Source organism: Monodon monoceros, unplaced genomic scaffold (assembly GCF_005190385.1).
Source record: "Monodon monoceros isolate NGI ecotype Baffin Bay Population unplaced genomic scaffold, NGI_Narwhal_1 Super_Scaffold_4, whole genome shotgun sequence".
Classification (NCBI taxonomy): Eukaryota; Metazoa; Chordata; class Mammalia; order Artiodactyla; family Monodontidae; genus Monodon; species Monodon monoceros.
In genome coordinates, this window is record NW_021703781.1 from 21,817,088 (window position 1) to 21,838,388 (window position 21,301).

The window sequence follows — 21,301 nt, forward strand, 5'->3', positions numbered from 1 at the left end:
CCCTGGCCATCAGACAGGTCACGTTTGGCTCATGAAAATGGAATTATTTGCCAACATTTACAAATTGGATTCGTAGTAAAAACCAGACGTCCAGGTTTTCACTGAGGAAAATCAGAAGCTCTGGGCACACTGCACCCACATTCCCTCTTGGCTGAAATACTGCAGCGGCTGCCGCCTTGGACAGTGCCGGCCTCCAAATGACCACCATTCCCCCCACCGGGGTCTCCTCATTTGTATGCCCCGCCTGCCCCTGTGATAGGCTGCTGACCTCCGGAAGCACAAAGGGGTGGAAATACAGGGATATGATGGGCACTTGTCTTTTATTACATGACAACATCTTAGAATCTTTTATTTCGCACGTCACTGTTTCATACTTGGTAATTAGAACATTTTAAGTACAGTATTCAAGGAAAACACGAGGGCACCGCGGGCCATTGTGTGTGGTGTGGGACAGGATCCATCCTCCACTTGGCACCCGGCTGGGAGAGGGAGTTGGCTCCGGGTCCGGAACTGAGAGATCTGAGCCCTGTGCCCTTTCGGAAGCCCTTGCCCCGAGGTCTTGCAGAGATGTGAAGTCTCTCCACAAAACCCTTTTCTTCAACTCCCTTCTCCTCCCCAAGGCTTTCCTGAGCATTTAACGATGAGGGAGGTGGCATGTCAACTTGGGTCCAGATGCTGACCCCACCACTCACTAGTTGGGGGTCTCTGAGCAGATTGTTTAACGGCTCTCGGCCTTCAGACCTCACCTTGTGAACCGGGGAGGCTAATGCCTCCCAGGCAAGGTGCACAGTAGGTGCTCCCTGAAGGAGGATGTGTGGGCCCTTGGCTAGGCTGTGGGGATGCAGAGGTGAGTGGGCCGTGAGCTGAGACACGGAGGTGAGACAGCGTTAGCGGAAGGCAGGGATCCCCAGCTGAGGAGCATGGGCCCCTCCCGGTGTCACTGCTGGTCTCCAGGGAGGCCTGCTCCGGAGCCGCTGCGGGCGTAAGAAGGAACCAGAGGGCCGTGGCCCTGCTGTAATGGGGCCGGGCAGGCCACGGCCGCGACGGGAGGGAGCAGCCCTCCCGCCGCCCACCCGCAACCCCCACCCCACTACACTTAGAGATGGGAGCTTGCTTTGCTAAGCCTCTGGCAGCTGGACCCCAGCTCTCTCTAGAGCTTAGCTAGAGAGAAAAGTCCGGCTCCAGCTTTCCACAGACTTGCTGGAGGGCCCTGGTCAGGTTACCTCCCTTCTCTGTGCCTCTTTGGACACCATGGCCTGGGGGCTGCTTTCATATCCAAGGTTATGAGATGATATTGCAGATATAAAAACAGGAAAAGACATGTTCATTGGGCACTTTGGCTGGCGGGGCGGGGGTGGGTGGCGGCTGCCGACCCGCTCTGAGACCCCTGGGTTCCTGCTCAGCACCCACCTCCTAACTCTGTCCCCACTAAGCCAGGTTCCACCGCCCTCGAGGGATGCTGTCCTGGAGGATAGAGGCAGCAGCCCCTCCCTCTGCCCACTGAGCCCCGCATGTGTCACAAACCTGTCCCTGTGCCCCCTGAGCCCTGCCCACAAGCCGTGCAGTCGGCCTCCACGAGGGCACAGAGGGGACTGTTGCCCATGCCCTCAGCCCAGTCGTGCCACACCACTCTCAGCACTGGACAATGACAGAACCCCAGGGTACAGACCCTGTCTTCTTCCCCATGTGCCCCGCCCCCCCGTCTGCACCGATTCTCTCTCCTCCCTTCTCAAGCCCAATTCTCCCAGAGCTGCAGGGCTAAGGCAGCGCTGCACAGCCTGCAAGAGCAGGCGCTCCAATAGGACGTTTCTCACCCTCCCCTCCTTTTGTCCCCAGGAGCCATGAGGTGCCACGTCGCTTCCAGCTGCCTCGTGGTCTGGCTGTCTGTGCTGATCTCTGGATGCTGTGGTAAGTTCAGTCCTCCGCCTTCTCTCCCCACAGCGAGCATGGGAGGCCAGGCTGGACGGTGTGTGGTTGGCGTTTGTGCTCTGGGACTCTCAAGACCCTGCCTTGCCGTGTGTGTGACTGGGCACTCACTTCCCTTTCTGGGCCTCAGTTGCTTCTGCAGCCCTCACAGGGCTGAAAATACCAGCCATCTCCAGGGCCTGGGACACATGAGGGAAGGGGAGGAGAAATACTTGAGAAATACTTGAGCTCTAAGGGGAGGCATCTATGGCCGTGAACTGTCCTTCTTCTGGGATGCGGGGACTGGCCCCAGTTCTAGTCGGTTTCACAGTTGTCTTTTGAGCACCTACTGTGTGACACTGTGTGCCCTACTGTGTCCAACTCTGGGGGTATGGAAGAAATGACATTCTCGGGCGCTCAGGGGCTCACCAGGGAGAAAGACACAGATAGGATTGCTCTAAGCAGGGTGGATAAAGTGGTAATAAAGGATGTACAGAGCTCCAGAGAAGCCCATCAGAAGAAAAGATTAATTGAACTTGCGGGCACAGGAGAGACCCAGCCAGAAGGGAGACGTTTCATCTGGGCTCTGAAGACTGAGAAGTCGTTTTAAAGGGGGGAGAGGGAAGAAGGGAACCCTGGAGGAGGGAATAGTTTGAGCGAGGGTGCGGCTGCCAGGAGTCTTTCTTCTCTGCAGGGCGGGCAGCCCTCCTTCCCCCGGCCTTGCAGCAGCCAGGTCAGTGCCAGCTTTAGCGCCCACGGAGGAGGCCAGGAAAGGCCTGGGCATTTGCCTCTCCTGGACACCGGGAGCAAAGCAGCTCTGGTGTGCACGAAGGAAGGCCAGGACAGCAGGCACAGCTGGCTCGGTGTCCCACGGGATCAGGGTGTCCTCAGGGAAGAGCTATGGGCAGAGCGTGCCTGGCGACACAGGCAAACATATTCCTGAGGGGCGTCAGCTCCTTCTCTCACTCCAGGGAGCCGGGAGCCTCTGGAGGAAACCAGAGCTTCATGCTTGGTGGACTGCTGCTGGCATCCTGCTGCCCGAGAGTCACTTGAAGGTCCGGTCTCCTGGCTTCCATGCTGGGAGGGATCTCTGATGGAATGCCCCTGTGATGGGGAGCTCACTCCCATCCAAGCAGCGCAGGGTTATGGCACAGCCTCAAAGCCTCTCAGGGGCAGAGCCACAAGGGGTCTCAGACCCTCCCTCTTTCCACCCCTGGGCCAGCTGCTTCTCCAGGTGTCAAGTTTCTCCTTTGTAAAGCCCCATTCGGGGAGGGCTCAGTGAGGGGCACCCGAGACCCTCAGCTCTGACCCTCTGGGTTTGCTTGTTGGTGTCCTCAGACTCCTCAGGGACTCTGTGACCTTGGACACTCATGCCCTCCCCCGCCCTCCCCGTTAAAAAGAAATATAACAGGTGCTAACAGCTTGGCTGCCTTCCTAGAAGAGGTGCCGTCTCCCCTTGAGCTCTCTAGATCACAGGCGGCTCACGCATCCAAATTGCAGCAGCCATCATAACAGTGACGCCGTGCACAGGACACCTCTGGCAGGGAGGCAGGGTGAGAGGGCAGTGAGGGCTTTTTGTCTTCATCTTGAGGCTGGGAAACGGTGGCCAGAGAGGTAGAGCGATTTGCCCAGGCCACACAGCAGCGAGTGGCAGGGCGTACAAGGCCTCACCTGGTCGCCGCGCTGTGCTCCCTGTCCTGTGCACCTTCCCTGTCATGAGTTGAGGGCGGGGTCTAGGGCTGTGCCCAACATGGACCTCAGCGAGAACCATTGTGCCTTCAGAGGCCTGGGCAGGTGGGCCTGGGCTGGGGTTGGGCTTTCCTGGTTCCAGTCCAGGCTCTGCCACTTGCCAGTGTCCTTCAAGCCCTAAGAGGAATCCCCTGTCCCATCCCACGGTTCTGAGTGAAGTCTGTGCTTCCTGGTCTGGTGGATGCCTTGTCCTTCCCACATCACGTGCCTGGACGGCTCCGCTCCTCCACATCTGCCCAGCTTTGCTTCCTTCCGGGATCTTTCCATTCCTCGCCGCGTGTGGAAGGCCTGTCATCCAGCACCACAGCTCGAATCTGCCTTCTGTGTGAGCCTCCCCGTCTCCCTTCTCCCCTCAGGCCTGTGGTGGTTAAAAACTTGATTCTTGGGCTTCCCTGGTGGCGCAGTGGTTGAGAGTCCGCCTGCCGATGCAGGGGACGCGGGTTCGTGCCCCGGTCCAGGAAGATCCCACATGCCGCGGAGCGGCTGGGCCCGTGAGCCGTGGCCGCTGAGCCTGCGCGTCCGGAGCCTGTGCTCCGCAGCGGGAGAGGCCACAGCAGTGTTGAAATAAATACTTAAAGCTGGTGGACCCGCATCTACTTTGTAGGGAAGGATAAGTGTGAGTGGGCCAGGGATGCAGGGAGAAGGCGTCCAGGGCAGAACAAACAGTAGGTGCCAAAGCAGGGAATGAGCATGTGTGGGGCGGGGACAGAGGGGTGCATCGTGGTGCGGGCAGCTGGGCTCTCGTTCCTCCACAGAAGTCGCCCGTTGTCCCCTCCCCTCGCATGGGCACTCACGTTCCCACTTGGCCGGAGGCCTCAAAGCTCCTGAGGCAGCGGTTTGCCTCTGGAGGACACAGCCTTCATGCCTTAAAAGTGTCTTTTAAGGGAACAGGCGACCTGTGGGCACCCCCCGTTCCCACCCTCGCATCACCCTTCCAGTCCCCACTGGCAGCCCAAGGCCACTGGGCTTCCTAGGGTGGGAGCCTGTTCCCAGATCACGGTCCTGCTTGGTATGTGGCAGGCGACGTACGTCCCCGAGGCTCTGCCCAGCCACCCGTGCAGAGCTCTCAGTGGCTGACTATCGGCAGGTCCTGTAAAACAAAATTTGAAAACGAACGATGCTGCTGCAGGTGACGTTCTTTCTGGCTGGTTTCCCTCCCGTTGCCCCAGCCTGAGCCCATGCCGAATTCCCTGGTCGCCCCTGAGCCTTCTACCCTGGCTCAGCTGTTTTCCGTAAGGGAGCCCAAAGCCCCCAGCAGGGATCCAAAGCCTCCCCCTCTGGCTGAGCAGGCAGCACTGTCATTAATACCAATATTAATAATAGCTACCATTTATCGAGTGCTTGCTGTGTGCGGGAGCACGGCGCTAAGTGCTTTATGTATGTAATCTCATTTAATACTCAACACAGCCAAGAAGTAAGTCCTATTGTTATCGTTATTTTACACCTGAGTAAACTGAGGCATGGGGAGGTCATATGACTAGAAAGAGGCACAGGGAGACTACAAACAAAGGTGAAGCCCTTGACCACTGGCCTCTGAGCCTTTCTGAGGCTCTTCAGTGTGTGAGGAGCCCTAGGTTCCTCATATGAGAGGGTGGAAGTGTGTGGGTGAGTGCATATGTGTAGTTGTGGTGGTCAGGGAGGGCTTCCTGGAAGAAGGGACATCTAAGGCAAAACTTGAAGGATAAATAGGAATTTGGCAAGTGAAGGCAAAAGGGCCAGAAGTCCTGGCCAGGAGGGGAGAGAGAGGCTACAGTGCTTGCAGAACCAGAAATGACATCAGCTTGGGTGCCTGAGCAGAGGGGGTGGGGGTGGAGATTCCATTAGTTCTGCCTGCTCCCCACTAGGAGGTCTCCAGCAATGAGGGAAGTACTAGCCTCTGTGTTCTTGAGCCTGGCCCAAGCTCTGAGGGAGACAGGTCAGCAGAAATGAGGGAGGGGAGGGCTGCAGCCCACCCATGTTCAGGGCCCCTGGAAGACCCAGCAGGAGCTGCTTACGTGTGTGCTGCACGATGTCGGCCCCATGTGAGACCGATCAGCTCCCCCATCCCTGGTTGGTAGGGGCAGAGGGGGAAGTGCCCTCATTTGCCTCCTTCTGGGGTGTTTTCCAATACCAACAACCAGCTCTCCAACTCTCCAGACACCGACTGTGTGTCCAACAATTCAATTCTGATGCTGTCTACCCAGAGTTAGTGCCAGATTCCACAGATTTAAGGGTTCAGCTCTACTCTAGACGCCAGTGGTGAGTCCCGGACCACCTGTACTTCTGACCAGCTGGCTATAAATCAGGGCTTCCTACTACCCTTTCTCAGGTTCAGTTAGCTAGAATGACTCACAGAACTCAGGGAAATACTTTACTTACATTTACTCGTTGAATATAAAGGATACAACTCAGGAACAGCCAGATGGAAGAGATGCACAGGGCAAGCTATGGGGGGGTAGGGTCGGGTGGAGCTTCCATGCCTCTCCAGGCGTGCCATCCTCCCAGCACATGGATGTGTTCACCAACTTGGGAGCTCATCAAATATTGGAAATCTCCAGCTCCCCTCCCCTCCCTAGAGGTTGGAGGTGGGCTGAAAGTTCCCCATCTTATCACTTGGTCTTTCCGGTGATCAGCCCCTTCCTGAGGCTCTCTGTAGAGGCTCCACTCTAAAGTCTCCTCACTGGGAAAAGGGAACCCTCCTACCCTGTTGGTGGGAATGTGAACTGATGCAGCTACTACAAAGAACAGCATGGAGGTTCCTTAAAAAACTAAAAGTAGAGTTACCATATGATCCAGCAATCCCACTCCTGGGCATATATCCAGAGAAAACTCTAATTTGAAAAGATCCATGCACCCCAATGTTCACAGCAGCACTATTTACAATAACCAAGACATGGAAGCAACGTAAATGTCTATCAACATATGAATGCGTAAAGAAGATGTGGCATGTATACGCAATGGGATACTACTCAGCCATAAAAAAGAATGAAATAATGCCATTTGCAGCTACGTGGATGGACCTAGAGATTATCATACTAAGTGAAGTAAGTCAAACAGAGAAAGACAAATACCAATGGTATTGCTTATATGTGGAATCTAAAATATGACACAAATGAACTTATTTACAAAACGGAAACAGACTCATGGACATAGAGAACAAACTCACGGTTACCAAAGGGGAAAGGAGGGGGTGGGGAATTAGGAGTTTGGGATTAGCAGATACAAACTACTATATATAAAATAAACAAGGTCCTACTGTAGAGCACAGGGAGCTATGTTTACTATCTTTTAATAAACTATATATAGTGGAAAAGAATATGAAAAATAATATATTTATATGTATGTATAACTGAATCACTTTGCTGTACACCAGAAATTAACACAACATTATAAATTAACTATACTTCAATAAAAATTTTTTTAAAAATTTAAAGATAAAAAATAAATCACCTCATTGGCATAAACTTGGGTGTGGTCAAGGGGGCTCCTTATGGATATAACAAAAGACACTCCTATCACTCTGGAAATTGCAAGGAGTTTTGAAGCTCTGTGCCAGGAACTGGGGGCAGAGACCAAATATATTTCATATTATACCATACTACTGAAGGCCTCTGGGGGGTTGCTCAGGGGACAGAGGAAGCCAGCCTTGGGGAGGCTTTGTGTGAGGGACTTGTGATATGGGGGACTCTTCATAGATATGAAATTCCTCAGCCCATGACGGTATCACGCTGTCCCCTTCCAGAGCCAGCCCCCAACCTGAGGCTGTCACAGAGTGGTACAGGGTTACCTGCACAGGCTTCCAGGTCTGGGTTCCAGTACGGCCCATGCCACACTTACCAGCTGTGTGACCCTGGGCAAGTTACTAGTTACCCCCTCAAAGCCTCATTTTCCTCAGTAGTAACAAGCAGACGGGACAGCACATGTTGGACCGTGAGGACTGGTGGAGATGGCATAAGCGGCTGGTACAGAGGAGGCTTCCGTAGATGGCAGCTATTATCATTGTTGTTGGTATTAATCACATGGCATCCGCTGGCCACTCCTTCACACGGCAAATAGCTGCTGAGGGCCTTCTAAGTGCCAAGCCCTGTCCTGGGCACCAGGGTTGCAGGACTTAACACAGCAGACAGCCCTTGTCCTTGCCAAGCTCCCAGTCTATCTACAGCTGGGAGGCCCAGTAGACATACAATGTGAGCCACACGTGTGGTCTGAAATTTTCTAAGAGGCGCATTAGAACAGAAACAGGTGAAACGCATTTTAATAATGTATTGACTTAATCCAGTATAGCTACAATCTTATCATTTCCACGTCATCAATATAAAAGACGAGTGAGATATTTCACACCCACTTTTTCGTACAACATCTTCAAAATCCTGTGTGTATTTTACACTTCAGCACATCCTGGTGTGGACCAGGTCTCCATAGCCACACGTGGCTCGTGGCCTTGCTGAGCGAACGACCTGACAGCCTTCTGCCTGCCTACTGGCGTTACTCCCCATGTGCCTCGAGGCAGAACAGTGAGCTGCCAAGGTCCTGGAAAGGTGTCTTCGGCACTGGAAGCAGGTTCAGTGCCCACTGGAGCCCCTACTCTGTGCCCCTTGCAGAACGCATGGAGCTGGCACGAGGGTACTTGACTGATGCTCTTGTCCTCTAACTTCCAGGCCAGGTGAACCGACTGCCCTTCTTCATCAACCACTTCTTTGAAACATACCTGCTGATCAGTGAGGATACGCCTGTGGGTGAGTTGGCGCAAGGGCTGGTGGGCAGGCTGGGTGGCGTGAGGTGGGCTCCTTTCCCACAGGTGAAAGGGATCTTAGAGATTGAGCTGATCTTCCCCCTGTTATTGGAAACTCTTCCATGGGGTCCCGGATGGGTGTTCGTGTGGCCTCTGCTTGGTTGCCTGCAGGGATGGGACACTCATTACTTCCTGTGGTGGCCTATTCCAAAAGAGAGGAGTTCTCAGTGTCAAAGAGTTTATCACATTGAGCCCAAGTTGCTTGACTTTCACTTCCGCACTAATTGTGTCCTACAAAACGCCTCGTTCCTCTTCCTTGTGAAAATTTGAAGATGAAAGCTCTTGTAGAGTTTGTTTTGTAGCCTTTTGTACTTTTCCGTGATTACTGAGTTTTCTGCACTGAGTATGCCTGTTTTTTTGTCATTAGAAAAAAAAATATCTAGGAAGCGATCACGAGCATCCTGGTACCCGCTTCTCACCACCCGCCCCCAGCTTGAGTCACCTCATCACCCAGGTCTATGCTCACGAGCCCCTCCCGAGGGCCCGGCTCCTACACCTGCAGCTGGAGGTCGGCACGCATAGCCCCATGGCCTTAGCTCAGCTCTAGGGACCCTGAAGCTTCTCAGGAAATGGGGTTGAATTGAACAAACCCATCTTGCAGCTGTGCTGACGGGAAGGTGCTAGTTCTTATGAGCACGGAGGAAAACAGCGCCAGGAGGTGCCACTCACCTCCACCAGCACTCCCTCTTGTGTCGTCTCATTCTTGTCCGTGTCATTTTAGAGAAAGTGCTTGTAACCTGGGGCTTCTTACACTCAGGTCTGCCTGCTTCATGGGTATCAGGGTGGGGCTGTGGGCCAGAAGCAGCATGCATCGGCAGCCAGCATGGTGCATCTTTCTGGAGCATCACTTACACTTGAAAATGAAGCAGGATGGCTTGGAGAGGGGAGGGCTGTGAAGATACTTAACTAATAGGTCATTTCAAGCACTCTTTCATATGTGTAAGACCAAACATAGATGCAGTATTCTTCAAAGAAAATCTCTGCTTGAAGAGGGGAGCCTTAGTGGGCCCCAGACTCTCCCCTGCTGTTTGCAGGGGCGCATGAGAAGCCCCCTGCAGAGGTCTTTCCTTCCACTCTTCCTTCTTGTGTGGGTAGGTGCTGGGCACAGCAGGTATTCTGACTATTGTGGGGATTGTCCCCATGGCCCAGTGACACTGTCTAGGGCTGTGGGGACCCACCGTGTGGAAAGTGGCCACTCTTTTGATGGTTAGCAGCCCCATGCATCAGCATCGTGAGGCTGGATTTGGGGATTGGTGTCTGGGCATCTGGGTGTTTGAAGTGTCCAGGAAGGAGGCAGATTGCCTCTCTGGAATGTCCTTCCAGAGGCTTAGCTCACCTTCTGAGGGGTGGAGAGGACGGCCGGCAGTCCCTTGGGGACCCTGCTGAGCTGGTTCCTCCCTTCTGAGTTGGGTCAGGGGGTGGTGTTTGTGGCTGGCTCCTCCGCAGGCCCAGACCTGGTGTGCAGCCGGCGCGGAGCCAGCAGAGAGGTGCCCAGTGCCTGTGGATCCATAAAAGATGAATGTTAGCAGCGTTTATCACCACTAGGGGTTCTGCTCTTTCCAGTTCATTCATCAGTTTATCAGATATAGATGGGGTGCCCCCTGTGCCAGGCCTGGGTGCTGTGGATTCAGAGAGGAATTCGAAGTCAGCGTCGCGGGTGATGGAGGCTAGGTCGGCTGTCTGGTTAAGCCCCAGTGGGGATTGAAGTGGGCCGAGTCGTGCCTCTGGGGGCAGGGCAGAGCAGGAGGAAGCAGGAGAGGTTGGGGGAGGTGGTGGTGGCTCTTGAGCAGAGTCCTGAACGGGTCCTTTCCATTGCTTCACACACTATTTCCTGTGGCTGATTTTCATAAGCGTCTGTTTGAACCTCATCCTCCTGGAGATTCCTTTGTGGTGGAGGCAGTATATCTGGGACAGGCAGGCCCCTGAGGCAGAGGTGTGGCCAGCCACTCACTGAGCCGGGCTGCTGGCAGGGAGAGGCGAAGGCCCCCTCAGGTGAGCGGCGCCAGCCCCGTCACCCCATCTGTGGCCCTGCGTTGCCCTGCTCCGCCCTGAGTGCCTGTGCTGCAGGGAGGGTGACGGGGTTGGGAGGGGCGGCTATTGCTCGGCCGGTGCTGGTGGTGATACACCCTGGGCTGGACGCCCCCAGCGAGCCCTCCAGCAGGCCTTGCTCCAGGTACCTTTGGCTCTGGTTCTTGATTGTCTTTTGCAAACGCAGGCATCAACTGGCCTCCAGGAGTAACTCCCAGGACTCAGCCCCATTATGGCTGTGTTTGGCAGTCACAGCACGGGGCGGAGCTGGGGGTGCATCTGATGCAGTGGGGATTGATCCCTGGCTCTGGGAGGCCGCAGGAATGAGAGAGGGTTCAGTGAGCTGGAAGACAGCTCTGCTCATCTGTCTGGGCAGGGGCCAGTGCTGAGCTGGACCGCATCCTCCTGCCCTCCTCCCTTCCTTTTGCATCAGGGTGGGGCAGCACAGCTCTGCCCTGAAAGTCATGAGCCCAGTTTCTGTTCCTTGCTGTGTGGCGTTGGGCACAGTGCCTCCCCTCTCTGGGCCTCTATCTCCCCATCTCACCAATGAGAGGGCATTGGAAAGATGGGCCCAGTGGCCTTGAGCTGGGGCAGTCCTGCTAGCCCAGGGTGTCACATCTCTGGGCCCTCAGATAACACAGCCCTGGAAACCTCCACTGAGTGCTGTCACCTACTTGCCCTGGGCCATTCAGAGGATGCATATGGACTCACGTGGACAAAGCAGGGTGCAGACCTCTGACCAGCAGTGGCCAGGGTGAGGGTAAGGGTGGAAATAGCTTGGCAAGGAGACTGGCCCTTTGCCTGCCATGTGGAATGGGGTGGCCTAGAGACTTGACTTTGAGGCTTGCCTCTCACTAACCCTTTGCTCTCTGAATCTCAGTGCTCCAAACTGTAAAATGGGATGGAATAGTCTCCTTTCTGGATTGTTGGGCTGTATACATACACTATAGTTAACTCCAAAGCTTCCACACCTAGAATGCTTTGTTGTTACACAGAAGAGAACTTATGTGTGTCCCAGGGATGGCTGGTTGGACTGTCCTGCTAGCCACGGGCTTGTAAGGGGGACAGACAAACACATAGGTGAGCTGGGTCCAGTGGGGTGGTTGGTACCAGTGGCTAGAGCCAGAGACCAAACTAGTCTGAAAATGTCAGCTTACCAGAGGAGTAGGTCAGAGCTGCGGGCAGACCAAACTTCCAGCTCTGGGACAGATTATCCGGCTTCTGCTTGGACCCCCAATGAAGGGGAACTCATGATCTTACCAGGCTGCTCACTTCTGTGCTGTGGGGACAGTTCTGGGAATGAAAACGTCTTCCTAATGTTACTATGAAATCTGTCCCTGCAACTACTACCCACTGCACCTAATTTTGATCACTGGAGCCTTACAGAATAATAATGATAACATAACATATGACATACTATATATATATATAATATATATTATTATACTAACAATGTTTACTGAGTGCTTGAGGCAGTGTCCTAAGTGTTTTAATTCATTTTTAAGTTCCTTTTAAGAATGGAAGGTAGAGTTTGATTACAGGCTCTATCAGAATGTAATTTCTGTGAGTGTGCTCTCCTGGGTTAGAGATTGGGACTTTCATTCACCCCAAACCTTCTGAGCCTTCCCACTTTTCATGCTCTTGCCTCACTTTCTGACCGCGGGCCAGCGGCCACGTGCTGCGGAGCGCAATGGGAGGGTTCGGCCCAGCCATCTGAAATCCCGTGCGGAGGCTGCATGTTCCATCTCTGTCTCCTCCTGTCTCAGCTTCCAGTTCCCTCTGCCTGATATTCTTTTTGTAGACCATCTCCCAGCTGGAAAAGACAGAAGCCAAATGAAGTCATTAAGTAGCTCTGCCTTCCCCTGGCCTGTTAACATCCAGGCCCCCCTTGTCCCTGTTTGTCTTCTGCGGACGTGGACCTCAGTCACTGGCAGCAGAGCCCAGCCTGGGTGGGGCAGAGCAGGAGCACAGTGGAGACGTGATGCCTGGTCAGACTGGTTGGCATAGCCCACACCTCGGCCCTGGCTGTCGGCAGCGAATGGCCTCATGGCACCTTTAGGATGAGGGACGGGGGCAAGGATGCTGTCTCCGATCGCCCTCCCCAATCCACTCCAAACACTCCACCAATATTGCTCATGTCGGGACCACTGACCACCTCCCTGTGGCTAAAGCTGACCGTTAATCCTCAGGCCTTGTGGCCTTTCAGCAGTTACCTTTATTTCCTTCAGGACATCACCTCTGGCTGTGCTTTCTCAGTCTCCTTTACCTGTTCCTCCACTTCTCCAGGGCCTCTTGGCACTGGAGGGCCCTGGGGCCCAGCTCCTCTGTCTCTTCTTCATGCTCTCACTCCCGTGCCATGCCTAGTCTGGTAGCTCTGGGTACTACCTGTGTGCTGACAGCCCTGAGGCTTCTACCTTCTGCCTGGGCCTCCTCGCACCAGAGATTTTAGGCTCATATACCACCTCTGCATCCACTTCCACGTGGATGTCTAAAAGGCTCTCAACCTCAGTCTAAAGCCACACTCCCAATCTTCCCTGCAAACCCCTGCTTCCCTGCAGCCTTTCCCATCTCAGTTAGTTGCAACTCCAGCCTTCCAGTTGCTCAGACCAGCAACTTGGGGTCTTCCCTGACTCTTCCCTTCCCCCCCCCCCTCCACCTCATATCCAGTTCATCAGGAAACCCTTTTGGCTTGATCTTCAAAATATTTCCAGAATCTTCTCACTTCTCACCGCTTCACCTCCTACCACCACAGGCCAAGTCTGCATTATCCCAACAGCTTCCCGATGGTCTCTGCGGTCCCCCTGCTCCCCCTGCCCTGCTGCAGCCTTTCTCACCCTCCCAGCCAAGTGGTACTTTTCCACCTGAGACAGAGCCTGTCACAAGGTCAGCTCAAGTCCCGTCACCCACCTGGAGTGAAAACCGTGCTCTTAAATGGCATCGAGGCTGTTTGCAGTCCAGGCCCCGCTACCACTCAGACTTCACCTCCTTCCCCACACCCCCAGCTCGCTCCACCCCAGCCACACCGGTCGCCCTGCAGTTCCTCGAGCAGGAAAGGCGAGTTCCTACCTCTTGCTCCTTTTTCCTGGAACGTGATGAACCTCCGTTGGTCAGTCAAGTCAGTTCACATGCTGCCGCCTCTGTGTGGCCTTCCTGGCTTTCTCCAGGCGGGGTTCAAGGGCTGCTTCCTTTGCTTTCTCCTTCTCTATTAGTCCCAGTCGCAGTGCTGTTATTAGCTGCTCATCTGTCTCCCCTGTTGCCCTGTGAATGCTTCCAGGTGCCTGGGCCATCTCTATGTCCCCTGCCCCCCACCCCCACCCCGTGCCTGGCTCATGCCTGGGGCTTGAGGTGCCTTGGGGGAGGAGTGAAGTCTGGAGTTCGTGAGTGCGGGGGGAACCTTCCAGAGCAGGGGCTGGGACTGGCTCCATGCCTGCTCGCCATCCTTCTGGAGTCTCAGGCCAGGGGCCCCCCTCCCCAGGGTGTCAGGAGCGAGGTGTTGGTGATGACAGGGATGGCTGCCCAGGGAGAGCGCCCAGGAGAGCATGTCTCCCAGATGGCACAGATGCTGTTTGTGCCTGCGCTTGTGAACGGCAAAGCCCACACCGTGCGAGGGTCATGTTTTCAATCACCCCAGCTGCCTGCCCACCCCAGGCTGTATGTGGCATATTTGCTGGGGACCCTCGGGGCACCGAGCCCTGTCTGGCCTCCAGGGAGGGACACAGAAGCAGCAGCATGAAACCTGGCTTGGAGGCACCGAGCTGACTTAGGAGTTCTGGGTGGGTGGAGGGCATCTAGTCCGTCTACCTTGGCTGCCACCCCAGTCCTCACTCATCAGGTCCTGGAGGGGGACAGTGTCCCTTGGGGCTGGGTCCCAAGGTCACTCCTCCTATCCCAATTCTAAATACCGCCAGTCCAAAGCCTCCCAAGCGCCTAGAGAAAGGAGTGAGAGTTCTTTATCGTGGCCTGTCACCTACCACTCCTCACCTGCTCACCATCACGGGGACCGCTCAGCACCCCAACACCTCAGCTCTGTCTCGCCGCCACACCCTCACCTGCGCTGTCCCTCCGGCCCTTTCCCCTTCCCTACCTGGTGAATCCCTACTCATCTTTCCAGGTGTAGCTCAGATGTCACCTGCCCTGGGAGGTGCCGTAGCCTCCGCCATCCCCCACCCTCTGTTTGCTTTGAATTCACCTCTATGAAAGCTCTTAGCAAGTCCTATCATGGTTATTTGTGTGTAACTCCCCATCGGCTGTTCATTTTTACTTATTATCTTAATTAATATCAATGTTACAATTAATTATCATTTTGGTATTTATGTGTAATATAAGATTGTAGAACGATACTATTAGCTAGCGTTTATTGACTGCCAGCCTCCGACCAGAGCCTCACAGTGAATCCCAGAGAAGTGGCATCATGTCCACTGTACAGCCCAGCAAGCTGAGCCTCCTGGCACATGTCCTCTGCGCCAAGCACAGCACTTGGTACAAAGTGGGCCTCAACAATTGCTGGTCGGATGAGTAGAGGGATGAAGGAAGAATGAAAGGCTGAGTGGATGTTCAATGTCTTGCCGATTCCCCTCCCCTTGGTCCTGGTCCCTCTGTGTGTCGCCAGGGTGGTTGCTCATGGAGCCGACTTCCCCAGGCAGACCCTCCCAGACCTCCAAAGCGTCTTGAGCCTCAATTCAGGTGATAATGCCCGCGCTAATCACCTACATGGCTAAATTAGTCTTGTCAGGAGCCATTAAGGCAGGAGCTCAGGACTCATTAGGATGCATCAGGCCCGGGCAGCGCCTGGCACCGCTGCCAGACGGCGCTGATTAATTTCTCTGCAAACTCCATCAATGCCCAGCTGTTTCGTCTGGACCCAGCGAGAGCAATTTTCAGGTGGGCTGACCCGCATCCGCGGTCTCAGTAGACGGAGGAGCTGTGCGCCTGCAAGCACGCAGACAAGTCGCCGCAGGGGCAGGCCCCACTGGGCTCAGCGTGGGAGATGCGGGGATGCTGACATGAATGGCGGGGGCGTGGGCAGCACACCCTCAGGAATGGCATGACGTCCAGGCATGAGGCTGTGGAGCAGATATGAAGAGGGGCTGGTTAGAGGGGAATCTGGGAGGGGGTTGGGTCTTCCCTGGACCATTCTCTGTACCTGGTGTCCCCCGGGAGGGGCTATTTATCCTACCCTGTATCCCTCTTCCCTTGTCTCAATAAGGGGAAGAAATCATCTCTCAGGAGAGGATGGAGAACCACAGGATGAGAATGAGTTTTTCCTTAACCGGAGTGTTCCCTAGGACCGCCACAGGGAAGAGGGGGCCATTGTCCCACAAAGCAGCTCCCTGGCAAGGGCCGGTGGCAAAACTACAGGAATTGAAGGGTTAGAGGGACGTGGATATGAGGAGTCCAGCGGGGGTGGTTCCCAAACATCATCTGGGTGTGTGCTCTGAGCACGGTTTGGGCTTTTCCGCCTGCCACCTGTACAGAGGCAGTGTAGCTCAGTAACTGATAACAGCACAGACAAAATTAGAGTGCCTGAGACAATAATAAGTGCTAAGGAGAAATAACCGTCTGTGGTTGCAGTTAAAGTTAGAGGTACACAGTGGTAACAGCCTGTATTCCTCACCTTCACTTTTACCCCCCACCCAAGGATCCTCAGTGGGCCTGCAATGAACAGCTAGGGCCTCCTATAGGACAATTTGATGATCACTAGTCAAACACTCCCACTTTACAGATGGGGAAACTGAGGCCCAAGCGGGGAGCTTGCACAAGGGCCTCAGAGAGTTACTGTTGGATTCCTGCCCTAACTTCTCACACCATATGCAAAAGCTATTCAAGAGGGCTCTGCCCATGCAGCTATGGGGTTCCTCTGGGCCTAGGGAAGAAGGGGCGTCCTCCTGGATTGGTTGGCTGTGAGCTTGGGACTTGAAGTTTACAGAAAGGGCTCCAGGTGCCTCAGAGCTGCCACAATCTGGGGTTGGAGTGCTTAGGGAGGGGAAGTGAGGGTAGCCCAGGGGCTTCCTAAAGCTGTCAGTACTGGGTGAGGTTTTGGAGGTAGGAGGTGATCTAGTATCTGTCCAGGTGATCAGATGCTGGGAGCAGCTGGTCTGGGGCCCTGGCTTCCTGGTGACCTCACAGAGCAGGGATTTTACTCTTCCTTCTGGGAGGTGGGGGATGACACAGGACTTCTGGGAGGGCCTGGATGCCTCTTTGGCCTTGCTTCCTTTCTGCCTTTCTCCAGGTCAGCATCGGCCCTCAAAGGGGGTTATAGGACAGATTAGTACCCTTTGGGGGGATGCTAGGCTGTAGCCTCTCCAAGAGGCCCCTGCCTGGCACATTTGGAGCCTGTGGCAGCCCCAGCTGTGGACTGCCTCTCGATACATGGGTGGGGGTGGGGCGGGTGTTTCGGATGCAGCCATAATATCACTAATGATAACGATGATGTGCCACATGTCGTGCAGGCAGGCATTAATGGTCTGCACTGCACACCTGTGCCGGGCTGCGCTTGGAGGCAGTGTAGGGACACACACATTAAAGACAACTGGGAAAATGGCAACTATATTTACACACTTACTCTGTGTCTAGGTAAACTCTTCATACACATGGCTTCACTGAATCCTTGTAGCAGACTGAGAAAGTGGGCTTTATAATCCCCATTTTACAGATGAGAAGGCAGAGGCTCAGAGAGAGTGAGTAATTTGCACAGGGTCACACAGCTTCTATAGGATAGAAATGGGCCCGAGCCCAGTGCTGCCTGACCCCAAAGCCTGTGCAACCTAATCACGACTTTGAGGTTCTGTGTGTGGGTCATTGCTTTTAAGGAGCCCCGGTTTGGAGTGGAGAAGAGGATGTATGGTAAATGCCCAGACCACCCCCAGGCAAGTGGGAGGTGTGAGCTCCAGGGCGCTGCTAATGCTCAGGCAAGGAAGGACTTCATTCTGGGCATGGAGAGGGGCAGGTTCATAGTGGAGGTGTCGTTGAGTGACTGGGTTTACACGCAGAAGCCACAGGAACAGCATTTCAGAAGGCCGTGGACCAGGCCCACCAGCCGTGGGGTAAGCAGCTTGTGTTGTGTCTTGGATGGCAGAAATAGGTTGTTGCAGTTAAAAATAAAAATAATAGTAGTAATCATTTAGTACTTGTGGTTTACTAGTTAGGTTACCTGAGTGATCTCGTTGAATCCTTACAGCAATGATGGGAAGTCTGCTCTATCATGGTCCCCATGTTACAGGCTCAGAGAGATCCATCAAGCTGCCCAAGCTCCCACGGGATTTGTATCCCAAGAATTCAGTCTTCAACATCCACACTCTTACTACCCCACTCCGCCACCCCTCAGGATTTTTGAGGGCCTTTCCTCAATCTGTCACCCAGTAAAGGGCCTCAGTGACCAAGGGTGCACACCAGCGAGGAGCTGGATGAAGGGGAGAGTGGCCAGCACAGCTTGGTCTGGGAGCACAGGCCCTGGACTCGGGCAGGAGCCTAGGTCCCAGGACTGACTCTGCTCCCATGCAGCTGTGTGAGCTTGGGCAAGTCGATTTCCCTGTTTGGGCCTTGCTTCCCCAGTTATTCCGAATATGCTGGTGCTTGCTGGACGTACTGTGCAGAGTTGGAAATATTGCTGAGAAATGACTGGGGAAATAGATGAGAGTGTGAGATTAACCAGATTGCTTGCTCCTGGGCCCACGGCCTTTTCCAGTGATCAGCAGTTAAGGAGGTGGGGGCTTCTGCCAGCTGTGCTGTGGCCAGGCGGCAGGCACCCCCTTTAGTGGGGCTGGGGGGCTGGCAGATGAGCCTGGCTCAGCTGTGTCATTGGGCGAGGATGTGCTGAGCTTGCAGCCAGCCAGGAACACTTGGGCTCTCTGGGAACCAGCCGAAGGTGTGATTTACAAGAGCTGAAAATCCTCCAGCTGGCTGGGGAGACGGTGGCAGGCAGAGCCGACTTTGAACTTGTCGTCACTCCCCTCACCCTGACTGTTCTTTACACGGCTCAGGGGACCTGTGAGCCTGACTGTCCAACTACAGCTTAGTCCGGAATAGGAGATCAAGTCTCTGTGTCAGCCCTGGACTTGGGTTTGGACACAGGAAAGTTGTCCTTTGGTGTAAGGATCTCCCTGACAGTCCCCTCATCTGGGTGCCATTCCCTTCCTCCTCTCCCCCATCTGGGCACAGGACACCAAGCACTGGCAGGGGAGGCACAAGGCCTGGGTTCTAATCCCAGCTGTACCTCTTGTTAACTCTGTAACCACAAGCACGTCCCTTAGCCTCTCTGAGCCTCTTTTTTCCTCCTCTGGAAATGGGGCTGATCACACTTGCCCAGCTGACTTCACAGGGAGCTTTAAGAAAGAGCTCTGAAAACTAAATTGCCATGTAAATGGCAGACTTTGTTTTTATTGAGGTATTTGTCTTGAAGTGCCTCCTCTTCCAAGAAGCCCTGCATTGCATCTTGAACAAGTGTGAACTGTTATCACCGGCTACTTAAATCTCTCTATGCCTCAGTTTACTTGGTTGGAAAATGGGGTTGATGGTCACACAGTGTATACTCATAGGCTTAAATAAGTTAATTAACTTTGGACATTAAGAAACGTGGTTGGCACTAATATATGCTAACCATTTTTGTTGCCATCGACTAGTGCTTTTCCCAACTAGGAGAGAAGTAGCTTGGGGACAAGAACGATACCCTTAAGTGGCCAAAGCCCACTGTGCCCAACACATAAATATTTGGTGTGGTTTACGTGTTACTCTTCCAAGGGCATTTTCGCTTTGCAGGTGGGAGAGGCCCAGAGGTCCCGGGTCCCACCTCCCAGCCTGACCGGGCATGCACTCGGCACAGCTGTCTGCCAACAGGTAGTGCAGGCACGGGGGGGCCCTTGTGGCGGTGGGCGCTCCCCGTCTCATCGGCTAGTGGGCACACCTTCCTGCTCATGGGCTGTCTGCCTCCTCCCGATGCTCCATCGGTCCCCCTGTGCCCAGAGTTCCCTGAAGTCAGCCTGTCCCTCTTCACGTGACGCTGTCCAGGGTCTGAAGACAGAAGCCTGCCCCTGAATATGCTCTGTTTTACTCTGGAGGTCCCTGCTCCTGTAGTCAGCCCTCAGACTCAGGACAGACTTTCCCACCTGCTCCCTCCCGCTCACCCTCCTGTGTGCCACGTGCTGCGTCCAAGGGTTTTGCACGCCTTGCTCATTTAATCCTCACAGCTCCCTGTGAAGGAGGTGGTTATTCAGCACATTCTACAGATGAGGAAACTGAGGCTTAGAGAGATTGCCACCTGCCCAAGTCATTAAGTGAGCTGGATCCAAGCCCAGGTCTTTCTCCCTCCACAACCAGAACTCTACCCTCTTTGCAGGTGAGTAGATCAGGGTAAGCGAAGAGGAGAACCTTCTAGCCCTGGGCTAGAACAGAGGCCTCTCCCACCATCTGTGGTCTCTCTTCAGCTTCCTCCCTCTGCCCTCATACTACAGTGGATGGAGGGGATGAGAGCCTCAAACTCTGGTCCCCTCTGGCCCCTTCCCTTGAGTGAGGGAGGGGGTCTTCCTTGGCCACCTCTCTCTGTCCCCACATGCTGATATCACGGCGCTGCCCGTGGACCCTCCTCTCCTGGGCTCTCGTGGCAGCAGGAGTGTGTGCGGCGGCAGCCCTAGCACTTCCTAGGATTGATTTGGCCTTTGAAAGGATAATTCAAGATGAATATGCTGGCGTCCAAGCAGAGTGGGATGGAGGGGTTATTGAGCGTTGAAGCTGCTTCGCGGCACCAGCTGCTTTATGAGCTCTCCAGAGAGCCCTATGCCAGGGATAACTCAGCCCTGACGGGCAGGGAGGCAGCGTTTTGGTGAGCAGTGCCGGTGGGGCCCGGGCACCCCACTGGCCCCACCTGGGTGCCAAGAAGCGGCTTCCAGCTTCACTGCAATGCAGGTCATTGTCCCTCCCCCTTTGTTCAACCTGTGCTGCTCCAGAATGTGGGGTGAGGACAGTGGCACCCGCCTGCTGGTTCCGCTGCGGCCTCTGGCTCCAGGCTGCCTGGGACAGTGCAGGTAGAGTGGAGGTGAGTGGACCAGAGCCTGTGGACAAATCTCATTGACTTCTGGCAGACTGGTACCCCTGGGGGCAGCCCAGTCCCATTGCCAGGGACGCTGTCTCTGCAGGCTGGCAGATGCCCTGGCAGATCAACACGGATCCGTAGTTGGGGACTCAGTGAACTACTGGGGACGTGCTTGGTGTTAACACACAAGGGCATGAGGTTTGGGGAGCAAAGCTCCCTGTGGGGCCCTTACAGCTTAACTCACCCCCCATCACTCCAGGCGTTTGTCCGGATCAGCCACCCTGGCAGCCCCTCGATGTTCTAGGGGACTGGCTAGGGTGAAGCCAGGGTATAGACTGGGCTGTGAGCTCTTTGAGGGCAGGGACTGTGTCTTAAAGCTTGTTAGGTGGGGTCACTGGAATGTGCAGGAGGCTGGCAATGAGCACCGATGGTCTCCTTCCTCAGTGTCCCCTGTGGAGCCTGACACAGGGAATGATGGCACATGGATGGCACTCGTTCTGTGTGTAATGACTTAAGTGTCTATCCCAGCCCAAGAGCACATTCATCCCTGGGCTGCGACACCCTTAGGTTGGGAAAGCCTTTTCTGAGGAAGAGGCGTCCAGGAGAGGAAGTGACAGGAAGACTCGCTGAACACACGAGGAGCAGCTGGGGGACAGGTGGTGGGCGCTTCCCCGCGGCAGGGGTCCAGAGAGATAATTAACAGTTCTTGCCCTGGGGGTGGGGCTATTCTGGCAACAGCATCCTGTCTCTTTTAACACAGTCCCTATCTCTTCCTCAGTCCTCCCTCTTCTCTGTGCCCAGTCACAAGATGGGACTCGCAGTGT

The 21,301-nt window shown here is 54.6% G+C and overlaps 1 protein-coding gene across 1 annotated transcript in view; it reads left to right on the plus strand.

Moving 5' to 3' along the window:
• The window catches only part of CDH23 (cadherin related 23), a 443,685-nt gene that overhangs the window by 47,228 nt on the left and 375,156 nt on the right, over nt 1-21,301 (plus strand). Inside the window, exons 2-3 of the mRNA XM_029245124.1 lie at nt 1,837-1,908; nt 8,292-8,369. Of these exons, the coding sequence (XP_029100957.1) occupies nt 1,842-1,908; nt 8,292-8,369 (145 nt within the window). The 5' untranslated portion in view covers nt 1,837-1,841. The remainder of the gene's footprint in view (nt 1-1,836; nt 1,909-8,291; nt 8,370-21,301) is intronic.